This window comes from Tachypleus tridentatus, chromosome 2 (genome assembly GCF_004210375.1).
Source record: "Tachypleus tridentatus isolate NWPU-2018 chromosome 2, ASM421037v1, whole genome shotgun sequence".
In the NCBI taxonomy this organism is placed as follows: domain Eukaryota; kingdom Metazoa; phylum Arthropoda; class Merostomata; order Xiphosura; family Limulidae; genus Tachypleus; species Tachypleus tridentatus.
The window spans coordinates 33,678,189-33,692,372 of record NC_134826.1 but is presented as its reverse complement, the minus strand read 5'-3'; the positions used below and the strand labels follow the sequence as shown (position 1 = coordinate 33,692,372).

The 14,184-nt window shown below is 31.3% G+C and overlaps 1 protein-coding gene across 2 annotated transcripts in view; it reads right to left on the bottom strand.

Annotated features, from left to right (window-relative positions):
- Positions 1-14,184, bottom strand: part of Gcat (Glycine C-acetyltransferase) — a 64,365-nt gene that overhangs the window by 13,216 nt on the left and 36,965 nt on the right. For both annotated transcript variants that reach the window (XM_076483296.1, XM_076483305.1), the window contains 2 exons: positions 13,382-13,491; positions 11,672-11,773 (listed from right to left, as the gene is read on the bottom strand). In XM_076483296.1, the coding sequence (XP_076339411.1) occupies positions 11,672-11,773; positions 13,382-13,491 (212 nt within the window). The remainder of the gene's footprint in view (positions 1-11,671; positions 11,774-13,381; positions 13,492-14,184) is intronic.

Sequence of the window (14,184 nt, the reverse complement as noted above, 5' to 3'; positions counted from 1 at the left end):
ACCTGAAAAGAATTTAGGTTATTACCTAATCTTGGATGTTCTTTTGAGATAAATGGACCCACCTTGACAAGAAACTCACAGTTTGATAATTTTAATATTAGAATTTTAAAGTTATCAGTAGATAAATCATGCTTATTAACTTGAAAATGTGCATGAATGGAGGAAACACACGGAAGTTGGAGTGGTTGAACTGTTCCACTAGAAACTCATATTTTATATACACATTTTTTAATAGGCATTTTGTTTTGTTAGCACTGGTGGCTTTCCAGTCACCACAAGTGTATTTGTATATGGCCCTTGAACATACTGGAGCAGAAAGAATGTTTTTAGTTTAAAAAAAGTTGCAATTCAGAAAGAATATCTGAAAACTAGCTGTAGGTTTTACCTGTGGGTAAAATTCTGTTATAGTATTCTCAACTTGTGTTCTAGTAACAAAACTCTGTTTTCCTTAAGAAAGGCACAAGAAAAAGTAATGAACAATTTGAAACAGTGTGCTTTTTGTTATAACAAAACTGTGTTTTCCTTAAGAAAGGCACAAGAAAAAGTAATGAACAATTTGAAACAGTGTGCTTTTTGTTATAACAAAACTGTGTTTTCCTTAAGAAAGGCACAAGAAAAAGTAATGAACAGTGTGCTTTTTGGTTTTGCCTATTTTGTTATAACAAAACTGTGTTTTACCTGTTTAGAAGATTTATTTTTACTGTTTGAACTTAAGCACAAAGCTATGCCATGAATTACCTGTGTCCTACCAACACGGGTGTTGAAACCTGGTTTTTAGTATTCTGCAGACATGCTGCTGTGTCACTGTGGAGGCATTAAGATGATTAAATATAAGACTGCATTTGGGTATATCTGGTATACAGCTGTAACAGCAGGTGTCCAGACCATAAGCAGAGTTCTATCAATAGATGGATCTGATAAATTGGTTATTCAAATGGTTAACTTAAGTATCTAGAAATGACACCATTTTTAGCTTCAGTTTCTTAGCTAAATTTTATACATAGATGCTGAGAATTAAGGTAGTTCTGGTCAAAGAAAGTCCATGTATCTCAAACAAGTAACTTCATTTCCTTTCAGATCTCTTTGTTTTGATATAATATTTTTATTAAATTGTATTCTTAACCTAAGTATAATTTACTTATTTCATTTCCTCTACATAATATGTATAAATTTTCATCTCCATATTAAGAATTGTAATTTTTGTTGTTGCATATTCATAAATGTATGTGCTATGAAAACATTTTAAGTCACTTGTGTTGGAATGTGTAAATTTTGACACTGAAAAATTAAACATATTGTTTTATCTTAACAATAATAATACATTAAAAACTCTCTCAATATCAAAATCACAGACCAGCTTTTTGACTCAATAAAGTATTAACCTTAACCGTAATAAACAATTTCTCCTCTTCAATATTAATTAGAATATATCCATGGTTCTTTCAACATTAAAATCAGAAACCATCACTTTTACTGAATAAAATATCAACATAAATTATTATAGAACAGTTACTTGTCTAGAACACCAGGTAGAATATATCTTTGTCACCTACAAAATTTTCAAAAAACAAAGAAATATTTTTTTTTCCAGAGAAGATTTTCTTAATAATAACATATGTAAGAGAAAAGGTTTTGAAAGTCTCTCATGCACTAACTACGTAAATAAAATAGAACACCTGCATGATATATCAACCAATGAAAACATAACAAAATTTAAAAGAAATAAAATAAATCTTTCTACCAAAGATATTAGTGATGCAATTAAGCCACCTCACACTGTACTTTAGAATTATTTGCAGTACCTGAAGATTATAAACCAGATTTACCCCTTATTCTAGCAGTATATGATTATGACTAGATCTGCAATAGAATCACCATCTTGGTTAGCTGATCAGTCAGTACAATTTTTTGAAATTTTCAAACCAAAGAAGTGTTAGTGACAGACTTTGATGTTAACATTCTCCTTATCTGAAAATACACTTTTTATACATACCTTCACACACACAGTTCAGCTATCTTCATCACATGTTTACCAGAGAGGTTTGTATGCTATTAGTTTTCAGGCAACTCCTACCTCATCATGCAACAAAAGCATTTTACTAACAGGAAAGTGAAACACCTTCATGCTTCTCAATAGCTCCTCCTATGTACTTGTACTCATGGTAACTTCATTCTTTGATGAATCAAGTAAAATAAGTGCACCAGAAATGAGGAGGGTGGGTGAGAATGTGTGAACAAGTGAATATCTATCAGAAATACATTTTCAGATCACAAAAATGTTCACTTCTAAGACAGTAACTCACTTTTGTGTACATTCTAGACAGAATCTCATGTTTGATTAGTAAAGGGACTAGTGAAAATTTTACCTAGATGAGCTACTTTCAGAAAAAATCTGAAGCAAGTTCCTGGAGTTGCAAGAGTCTAACAGAGGTACACATGTGGAAGAACACTAATCATCTTGTAAAGGGAGGAAGAATGAGGCAAGTGAGCCATGTTTCATATAACCAGACAGAATGACAATAATGACCACCCAAGTACTTGCATACAAGTGGAAGAATAAACAATAAGTTTAATGTGTTCATCTCAACTCTACCATCAGATCCAATGGGACAGACTCCAATCACAGGAGGAAGCATGTTAGATATACAATACTGTTTCATACAATATTCTCACCTTCATTCTACTAAACAGACAGACTGCAGAAGAAGGGGGGCTTCAGTTATGTATCATGATTACAATTAGTATGTGCTCACCTTGACTACCAAACAGGCAGCAGATGTAGGGCACAGTAGCAGTATGTGTACTCAGCTCAATTCTACTGAACAGTTTCAGGCTGCAAAAGGAGAGGGAACTAGTGGTATAAGGTATGTATAAAAGAAATGATCTGCACTACCCTGATAAATGCTATCACTATCACCCCACTTTTAATTGCATTGGTACTCCTTTGTATTGCCTTAGTCATTCATTCCAACTAATGAGGGTTCTCCATGATCCCCAAACCCAGTGCCTAAGAACTGGTAAGTGGCAAAGGTCTTCCATGCTCCACTCAATAAAGGGGGAAAAATTTGTGGAAGACCTGGGAAAAGTGTCCAGATACCAATTGGATGTTCAACCAGAAAGGTCTTTCACTTAAGATGGTGTTATGGATGACTTCCAGACCTCATTTTTAAAAGCCAACATGCACAAGCCAAACATGTATGCAGAATACTTCCTTGATATGGGCTTTTTCATGATAATACATGGAATAGGTACAGTTTGGATTGGACAGTAAGCGAATATATACACATACATACAATGTTAATACCTCAATTGGCCTTGTGAAACACTTCATTTTACAGTGGACTCAAGTACAGGCAGAACAGATGGTATTAGTGCTTTTCAGTTTTCCTGGCTCAATGTGAATATGGGGTAAGTATACTCTGGGAAACAACACCAGTCAGCTAGCAGAATGCTATGAAATGAGAGAGGATCTCTGAAAGAGAAGTAAGAATCTCAAAGATTGGGAGGAGACTGAAGAATGGCAAATATTAAAGCTGAAAACCACTAGAGGGTAAAACAGCCAAAAGGTTTAAAGGAGGAGATAAGTGTGTGGAATGTTCACATGCTCACCTTGAAGATTTTGTCTTAGGGATGGTGAATAAAAAGTGCAAGAGGATGAGAAAAGTGACAGTTGAAATGTGAAGTACCTTCTAAGCATCCATATTACAGAATGAACATACCAACTGGAAGAGTCAACAGACCCATCCAGCAAGAGTGATAGGAGAAAGGTCCTTGAAAAAAGAGGAGTCTCAAGGTGGGGATAGATGAAAACAGGAATTTCAAAAAGGGGAAGTCTGCAAAAAGGTGCATTGAACAGTCCAATAGGACACAGGAGCCAATCCAGACTCAAACAATCCAACAGGCAAGAGACATATGGAAAGGAGACAGAACTACAACCAACTTCCTAGCTGAGGAATAAAAGATCAGTTTGGAGAGAGGAGTACATAATAGTTATGGAAAAATGTGAGAAAAGCATCTGTAGGAAAGACAGCCATATAACAGTAATCACAGGTGAAAAGGAGAAGGAAACAAACTGAGAGGGAAAATTGCTAAAAAAGTAGAAAATCAACAGATAAAGTGAAGAAATGTGGCAAACATGAGATTGTGCAAAACTTCAACAAGGTCTCACATGAGCATGAGAGTCCAATGAGAACAAAAGGTGAGAACAAAGCAAAGAGGATTGGTAAAATGCCAAGGACCAGGCACTTTAATGACAAATAAAGGCAAAGAATGACAAGCCAATGAGAAACAGTGAAATAAGAAAAAAATGCAGAAAAACAGTTTACAGTATGATGGTCAGGAGGAAGAGATTGGCAGAACGACCAGTTACATAATACCTGCCATAATCATCAATAGATAAAAGCAGTAAAACAGGAACAAAATGTGGTAAGAAAAATGCGAGATAATTGGAAAGTTCCACCAAATAGGAAACCAATTACATATAGTGTATGTGTAAAGATATTCTTCAATGTAAAAGCAAAACAGGAGTGTGAAGCAAGAGAGAGTAGGTATCATGGGAAGAGGAAAATAGAGGACCAAATGTCAAGCAGACCAAAGCTGAGGTGACCAAAGAGTAGCCAACAATAAGGAGGAAGGATAGGAGTGTAGAAAGCTGAGGACCAGAGGGATGAGACAAAATATGGCATTTTGCAAAAGTGAAACAAGGCCTGAATGAGAAAATTGACAGCAAGAGCTAAAGGATAAGGAACAACAGACCATATAGGATGAAACCCACAGTTGAGAAGAGTGGCAAATATATCCAAGAATGGCACATACAACCAACTGTAAAATCCATAGAAGACCTTGAGGTTATAAAGACCATTTCATGGATGGCATGTAGACTGGCTGAAAGAAGTGGCCCACCATCAAATTTGAAGCTCCCAGAAAATAACAGACAAGAAGAGCAACCTGATAAAAATTAGTACAAAACTGTATGCCTAATGCCCAAAAGCAAAGATCCTGTAATGAGTGTCTCATGAATGATTGGTACAAGCAAAGGGCTATGGAAAAGACTGAGTTGAACATGACCAAGTGTTTCAGCATTAAGGGGAGGAATAAAAACACACTCAACAAAGAACAAGAAAGACAAGCACAATGATGTGGAATGAATGTTTGTCCACTGTCAAAATATCTGAAGTCCTACACTCATTCAGAAATGTGTCACAACTAGAGAAAGAAGCATCAAAGAAGGAAAAGATCTGGCTGTAGAGATGATAGGGTAATGAAGGAAGTCGTATGGGCACAGTTCAATTACTATGTATGACAATTCTTCAATAAAAGGCTCATAAAAGAAGACTATGGACCCTTAGGAAGAAAACTCTGGATCTGCCCACTGCAGAAGACGTGTGTGCTCCAAAGGAATGAGGAGTAAACAAAAGGTCTGGAACATGGAAATGGAAGGTGAGAAGTAGATTGATCTATACAAAAGAAAAATTCCTGAAAAGAAAATGAGTACAGAAGTCATATACCATCAGCCCAGAATATCAAGGAGAAAAGTGTCCTATTGAAGACATTGGACAAAGAAAGGGAACCAGAGAAGTTACCAGTACAGAAGAAGAAAGGATTACAGTAAATAATAATGTATCCTGACCAAGTTCCAACAGCAGGGGAACAAAGAACAAGTATGGAAAGTCAGATCAGAAAGAGTCAAACACATCAAAAAGAGCAGGAAACAAACACTGATTAAAGCATCTACAGCCTTAAGAAGTATTTCAGAGAACGAATAGAGTTAGGGGTAGGAATACCTGAAGATAGAGAGAAAAAAGACAAAAACATGGAAATGGAAAACCAAAAAGTGAAATAGAAGTTAAAAGACCCAAATCCCAAGTTGGCTAAACAGATACCAATGATAGAGAATGGCCTATAAATCAAAGTACTCATGAATGTGAGGAGGAACAAGCATGAGGGCATGACAAAGGAACCTTTAGAGAAAGGAAACTGATAAATCCTAATAACAAGAAGAAAAGGTAAAATCTACGAATCAGAGATCAGGTAGTAAAAAAACAAAAAATAATAAATAATATTGACATAGGAATGGGAAGGGAACATACCTGACAATAAAATCCACAACGATAAATGTTAAGACCATTTCATGAATGGTAAGGTACTTTCCTGAGCTCATTATATCACGTTCAAGGCCAATAAGGTCGTTCCCATTTAAGAAAAAAACTTGTCTGACAGGACAGAAGAAAGAAGCTATTATTCAAGTGACAATCCACAACATGTTGAACAATGAGTGCAATGATTCTGAGAGTTTAAAAGCCTCCAAAAGAAAATACTAGAAATAATGCCTAAGTTAGGATAATATCATTCACTCATGATGAAGTGTAAATTACCATTATTTGAAAATTCATGAAAAATTAATAGAGCTTTTAAAACAAAAACCAAAGAAATTAAAAAGGTTTTGAAACAATGAAAAATTTTAATAAATTGATTTCAGATAGGACATTTAAATATGTATGAACAACACAATGCCGAGGATAAGAAAGAAGCTCCAAAAGCTACAAATGTTATTCTGTATGTAGGTGAATTGCTCCACTATTTGTGAAGGGCTTTTGTTGCATTTGGCAGCACAAATCAAGTGACATCAAATAAGGTGAAAGTTGCCTTAAGACCAGTGGCATGCAAATATCTCTGGGAGATGTGAGAGAGAGCTAAATGACAGTAAGTTTTCATCTTAGAATTATTTCCTTCTCAGAAATACTTAATAAATCAAATTACATAAAATTCAGTTCAATTACTTATTAAGCACTATGAAGAATTTAGATTAAAGAATGTTCAATAAATTAGATTTAGTACATTTATAATCATTTAGGCTGTGAAATTTTCAAAGCTCTGTTGTGAGACTATTTTAAAAACAAAAAAGTATTTTTTTTCATTTTAGAATTTCAATTTTTTTCACTGTTGATCAGAAAGTTCTATTTTATGTATTAAGTCAGTTTCACGGTTACTTACATTCATTGACATATACTTTCTTGTACTTTTATTTTACTAAATGAAATAGTTACTACTTACAAAAAGCATAAAAAACTACCAAAGGTTTATTGGTGACTTGGTACCTGACTGTTAAAAATTATATCGTTATTAAATTTTTGCTAATATAATTTTTTTTTAATGCAAAGCAATACAATATGCTGTGTAATCTCTATGAAGTACAGGAAATCAAACCCTAGATTTTAGCATTGTTAGGTCCATAAGCTTGCCACTGACACACCACAAGACCAATGTGTATCACTTGAATAAAACAAATTTAACAACAAAAGTCAATAAATAAGGATTTCAGTTATGGGAATATTTAGACACTGCCTACTATACTTACTAAATATATTTACATGATATCTTGTCATAAAAGAAATTTTCTATAGCTTTAAAACAGATGTAATTTAACATGAAAATATTTTCAAAAATGAAAAAATACAACTAGTTTTTAAAAAATTTCAAATCTGTGTTGTATTCTTTCTAATATTTCTAAACTTTACATTAGATTCCATTGCTACCCCCTACAGAAACTCTAGCTAATCAAAAGATCAAGAAACCACAAATTAATTCTCCAACCATTTTATTATACAGTTATGTAAATAGTTTATAATATGCTTTACATAATTATATTTAAATTTTGCTTAAAGATATTTTGGAAGCCAAGCTTCATCAGTAATTGTTCAGGTCACATGCTATGACATCATAAAAGGAAATGTGAACAAAGGGCTCTAATGATAAAACCATTAACAGAGAGAGGAAACACTACATCAGAAATAAGGTGGGTAATTACATTCACAATGGGTAATAGCTTATTAGAAAATACTGACATATACTTTGGGATGAACAGAAATAATCTAAAAGATATTTCTAAATGCATCATTTGTGGACAAATGTGAACATTTTTCTTTGTGAATATCATAAATCTTATAAAATGTAAAAATATCAATTCTAAAACATTTTTAAGCTGAAAATTGTTGAAACAGCATTATTAGTATTACTTAAATTTTAATATTGAATATGTGGGTGTGCACTTGATAGTGAAAGGTGCTTACAGGTCATGACCAGGTTAAATAACACCTTTGAACTATTAAAGATACTTAAGTGCAGAAACTTTTTATAACATCAAAGTCAGCTTTGTACATTTAAGATTTTACTGCATGTTTCCATTTATTCCAATAGAAATAAGTATTAACAGTATCATCAATTACTTCCTTAGGAGAAAATATTAATTTAACTAATATCAGTCAAATAACGATTTCTAAAAAATAAATCATTGGGGAACAGAGTGCCCACTACTTTTGCAACTGTTTTTATGCACACACTTTCAGTGGACCCTGCATTATACAGAAAGACATGTTTCCATACCAAACAGTAATAAACAAATAAATAGTTCAGCATTTAACACACTTTCCTTCATTAGAAACATACAACAATTCACCTCTCATCTGAATTTTCATACAAAACAATGATAAACAAATATGCAGTTACCTCTTTTGCATGGGTCAAAGGCAATATAATCACATTGTTTGACCTTTAAAGTTTTACTGAACTACTGTTTTATGAATTTATGTCAATAAGTTTGAAATCAAATTGTGTATGTTATAATTCAAACTTTAATATAATATATGAGTTAATTTCTTAATTTAAAATTAAATATTAAAAGAACACATCTAAATATAGATCTCAGTGAGTTACGTGGAATGCTAAATGGGGCAGTGTTTAAAATTAGATGTTTGTGATATCAAAATACTAAGTCTATAGTTTTGTACAAATTAGAAACTCACATTACTGTTATCATGCTAAAATATGAAATAAGAACCTCATATCTTTTAATTTTACTGATATATGGCTTATATACTGAATCAAACACAGTGGCACTGTTTGCCTCTTTCCATTTTTGAAAATGGTCCCTGATAAACACTTACTTTAATATATGACATGTGAATAACCAATCAACAGCTTAAAATGTCTCCGGAGTGGTTTTCTCAGCCATTTTAATCTATGAAACAGTTACCATGTTCTTTCAAACAAAGTTTTCAAGAAGGTAAGTGATGTCTTTAGACTGCTTGAAGTTTCATATTTTTTAAAATCTAAATGCACCTCAATTACGAAGCTTAGTAAATTATAGCGGAATTCTATGGTATCAGTGTAGTTATTTATGACTTTTTGGTTATTCAACCATACATATAAAACCTAAAAAAATATTGTTTTATATCCTCTATATGCAAAATTTTAAAAGACTTGGCAACCTATGTCCAGCAGCAACTGATACAAAGGTTGTGGTGAGAATAGATAACTGTTCACTTTACTTCTTGATTTATTTTTCTATATTTTAAGAAAAATAAGTTTAATAATTTATTTCTAAATAGTAGTAATCGATATACATATACACATACAAATATACACACACACATATAATATATAATAATTGAAATGTGACTGTATATTACAAAATACTTGTCCATTACAACACAGCCAAGACAGGGAAGACTACAGGCCAGTTTTATATCTGTGGATACATAACATGAGTGCACATGTACCTCATCAAGGCAAATTACATAATGTTAACTAGGCATGACTGGAATATAATGAAAAATAACAAACATAACTCATCATGAGACTTAAGCTACTTAGACTAAACATTTGTATTTTCATGTATAATACGTAGTCATTCTAGCACAAAAAGATTGTAGTTATTTTCTAATATTTTGTATGATGGTTATCAGGTTGGTGAAGTGGTGACAGAGCCTACATAATTAGAGTATAGGACATCAGATCACAAAAAAATATAAAGTTTTACTAAAAACAAATGTTTGAAATGTATTTAGGTTTTAGACATTACTCAAATTTATATTTAAGATTTTTGGGCCAAAGAACAGTTTTTTTTTTAATTACAACACGAACACACTTTGCACTCAAGACTAGTAGCAAAACAGACTATTCTTACAAAGAAATCTTTAGTAAAAATACTTGATTAAAAAAATCTGATTTTTTGTTTACAAAATACTTGTAACCTTTACTAAAAGTCTACCATTTTGTGAAAACATACATCTTGTATCAAAAGTTATAATGCAAATACTTATGTGCAAATGTGTAGACAAACTTGTGTATATTATACCAAGTCCATAGTGAAAGGTTTAAACATTTAACCCTCTTCATTTATTAAAAACATTGAGCAATTTAAATTGTTAACATGTTTTCATAACAAACAACAGTAAACATAGTTCAAATGTTTAAGCCACATTCTTTCATTAGAAACACAGAGTAGATCATCTTTCTTATGCTTCCATACCAAACAGTACTAAAATAAATATGTAGTTCAATGCTTAACCTACCTTTCTTTATTATAAACCTAGAACAGTTTGCTTTTCTTACGTTTTCACACGAAGCAACAATAAACAAATACATAGTTCAATGTTGAATCCATCTTCTTTCATTAGAAAGAACAGTTTACCTGTCTTACATGTTATCATATTAAATTATGACATGCATATTTCTAGGTTTAACCTATTTTTCTTCACTATACTTCACATCGTACCAGCCATAAAATTCCATTATAGAAACCTTAACTGATGTGAAAACATCTTTAAAAAAATACTCAAAACAATAAATCAACCACATATTATTTGAGAAAAAAAACATATTCAAATAATGAAAGAAAAAAATATTTCAACACATAACACCACAAATCCCACAATCACCATTTATCACAAGTATGATCACAGCCAATATTAAAGAAAAACTTAAAAAATTAGAACCACCAATAAGAATGGTTGGGTAGAAAATTCACTTAAAAAATTAGAACCACCAATAAGAATGGTTAGGTAGAAAATTCACTTAAAAAATTAGAACCACCAATAAGAATGGTTGGGTAGAAAATTCAAATAACTTTTAGTGTACATGCCTTTCATACCAACATTGTGTGAAAAAAAAACCAATAACAAACACTTCTTATACAGAGAAATAATCAACAGAAGTATAATTTATCTAATAAGGATATTAAATAAAGAAAATCAAAAAAAGCATGATACCTTAAATTATCAAGAGAGTTACACTTACACAATGGAATATATATACAACATTATCCATCTAAAATCAAATATTTCTTTGCTTCTAACTTTAAAGTATACAATACAAACCTCACCTGTGCAGATGGACCTTGTATAACTTTGCACAAAATTCAAAAACAAACAAATCTCACCAATACATTTTTCTCTCAATCCAAAATTAACTTATATTATTTTTAATTAATGTTTTAATTGTGCTCCAATTATCTTTGAACAATTTCTTTTAGAAGTCCTCACTTTATCTTTTCCAAACTGTATAATTATTTAAAAACATTTTCTTCTAACTTATTTGATGTCATTTCACCACACTCCCAACACATAAGTGACACAGAAAAACAAATAACATTCTATGAAACATTACCTTATGGCTGTTCTAGAGTTATTACTCTGCTCTATGGTCCTCTTAATAAAGACGTATAACTGAAATATTTGGACATTTTAACATTATGGAGTAAAACAAGTTGTTAACTTTTCATATTTATGTTTGGTCTAAAAGAAACACACTGGCAACAAAGCCTAAATGCACAATTTCTTAAAAATATACTGAAGAAAATCACAAGTACAATAACACATTATATTTTACTTACAATAATATTAAAGCCTGCAGCTTTCATTTCAGATCTAAATTTTTGTGTGTTTTTCGTCACTTTTTCAGTCAAACTGAAATTGTCCAACAATATGTCAAACACCTAAAAGAAAAAAGAAAATCAGAAAATAGTATGTGTGTACTAAAACTACTATTTTTAAGTGTAAAGCAAAACAAATTATACTGAAATGTTCAAATATTTATATAAACTACTTCATCCTATTCTCATTTACTATACTCATAGGTTCAACAATCCTAAACACATTATTTCTATCTAAATCTATTATCTACATATTAAAACACAAAATATACCAAAACATTATTATTTTGTAACAAAATTCATTAGAAGGGTTGCTGCATTTACCAAAGTATTACATGTTTAGGAAAACTTTTCAGTACCACATACTGAAGAAAGCTCAACCTATATTTTTCAATAAATTGATATATTTACATAACAATCAAATTAATTTTTTTAGAAAATGTATTAAAAACTTTCTAATGAAAAATGTTACACTACAGATATAATGAAAATTTTCAGGAAGCTTCATATCGTAAGTGAAGATGGAGGTTTTGATAAAGTATGTGAATCACACAGAGGTTAAACTTAGGTTAGGTAATGTGTTTTTAAAGGTTCAGTATGCCAACAGTTTCTTTTAGATAAGCCACACTTTTTGATCTATCATAACTTTATCACAGATTTACTCACAACCTGAAAATTCTCTAAAGCTACATTACATATTACTAATAAAATTATTGAAATAAACTAAAGTATGGAGAAAGTTGGATTGTTAATATGTCATGTCAAATTTTACATCAACCTAGTCAAACTATAAGATGCAAAGGGTAAAATAACTTATCTTGGGCAAAAGTATTAATTATTAATTGTATAAAAAGACACACCATATTCATACTCAGCTCATATAAAACAAGTACATATGAATTATTATCACACAACTACCACAAGCAGTAAGGTAAAAAACAATTCACACTTTCCTTTACATTCAAAGCTACAAGTTTTCGTTCTTCTGCAATGTAACATGTTCACAAACAGTTTAAATAATAAATTTACCCACGGTTCTGTTATTCTCAAGCCATATGGTACATAACAATATTGCATTACAAAAGCAAAAGTCACAAAGCACGTAGTAATGGGTTACAAAAGTGTAAATCATATTCTTAAGTCATGGAACACGTAACATCCAATTGTCACAACAATAAACCAGACTTGCACATCTACAGTAAGTATTTTTGGATATCTTTTTTAAATGGTATTTGTAATTTCTACTAATTTCTATAGATGGCTAAAAGAGTAGACTTTTATAAACTGGGTATAAAAAGTTGAACTGCATTGTTACTGCAGCCCATAATGGATGGGATAAGACTGTTTTCAATTGAAAGAAAAAAAAATTTTGTTTTTTATACATATGTACCAAATTATCAATACCAAAATAACTTAGGGAAAACATTATAAACAATCTCTTGCCTTTTCATTAAAACTACCAAAACTTACACAACATACATGTAACAAACATAGCATTTTTGAAATGAAACTAAAGTTTTAGAAAATGTTTTTTAAGGAAGCTGATCTTTAACAAGATCAACATAAAAAATCTTGAGGCTCATATCTATATAAAATATTAAGACTTTAAAAACAACTATCAGTACAACATTGATCTGTAATTACAAAATATTAATAATAAAAAAGTCTTACTTTACTGGCACAAGCAACAACAGGAGGTGGCAAAGTATTAGAAAACAGATATGGTCTTGACCTTTGTCGAAGCAAGTCAATAAGTTCTTTTTTACCTGTAGTGTATCCACCTTTATGCAATAGAAATTTTAAGTAAAATTTTATTTTTTTCTGATATGTGTTAGACTCAAAAATTAAATGTAAAGTTCACAAAAATGATATAAAAATTATCTTTTTTAACAAATCAAAACTACATTAACTTTTTTTTAGTGGATGAGCATTACTGAACCATCTAGGTGTAAAAATGCAAATTAACTTAAATTGCACAGTTCAATAACAAAATGTGTTTCACAGATGTCCCCGTATTTCATACTAGCAATAATATGAGTAGTATACACACACACACATTTTGTATAAAAAAACCTTCCAATCTTGTGGACTGCTCCTGGTATGAGAAATAATAATTGATCAAAATCACATACAGAAGATCACAGAATAACATTGTTTCTTACATGATAGCCATATCTTCTAAACATGTATTACTAACAAAAACAGTAGCACTGCTTGAACGAGGGCCAGGTTCCAACAGGACTGGAAGTAGTCCCCAGTCTGTATTAGGTTAACTGCTACTATTTATCCAAAGTTTCAACACACTATTCCAAAAATATATATATTCACTTAAAATCATTAGAACCATAAACAATCATTGTTTGTAAGATGTATAATTTATAACATTTTAATGTTTCAGTCACTGTGTTTTCCATAGTACCAACAGCGTGGTGCTACTTTGAATAGATAACAGAATTTTGTAAACCAATTTTTAC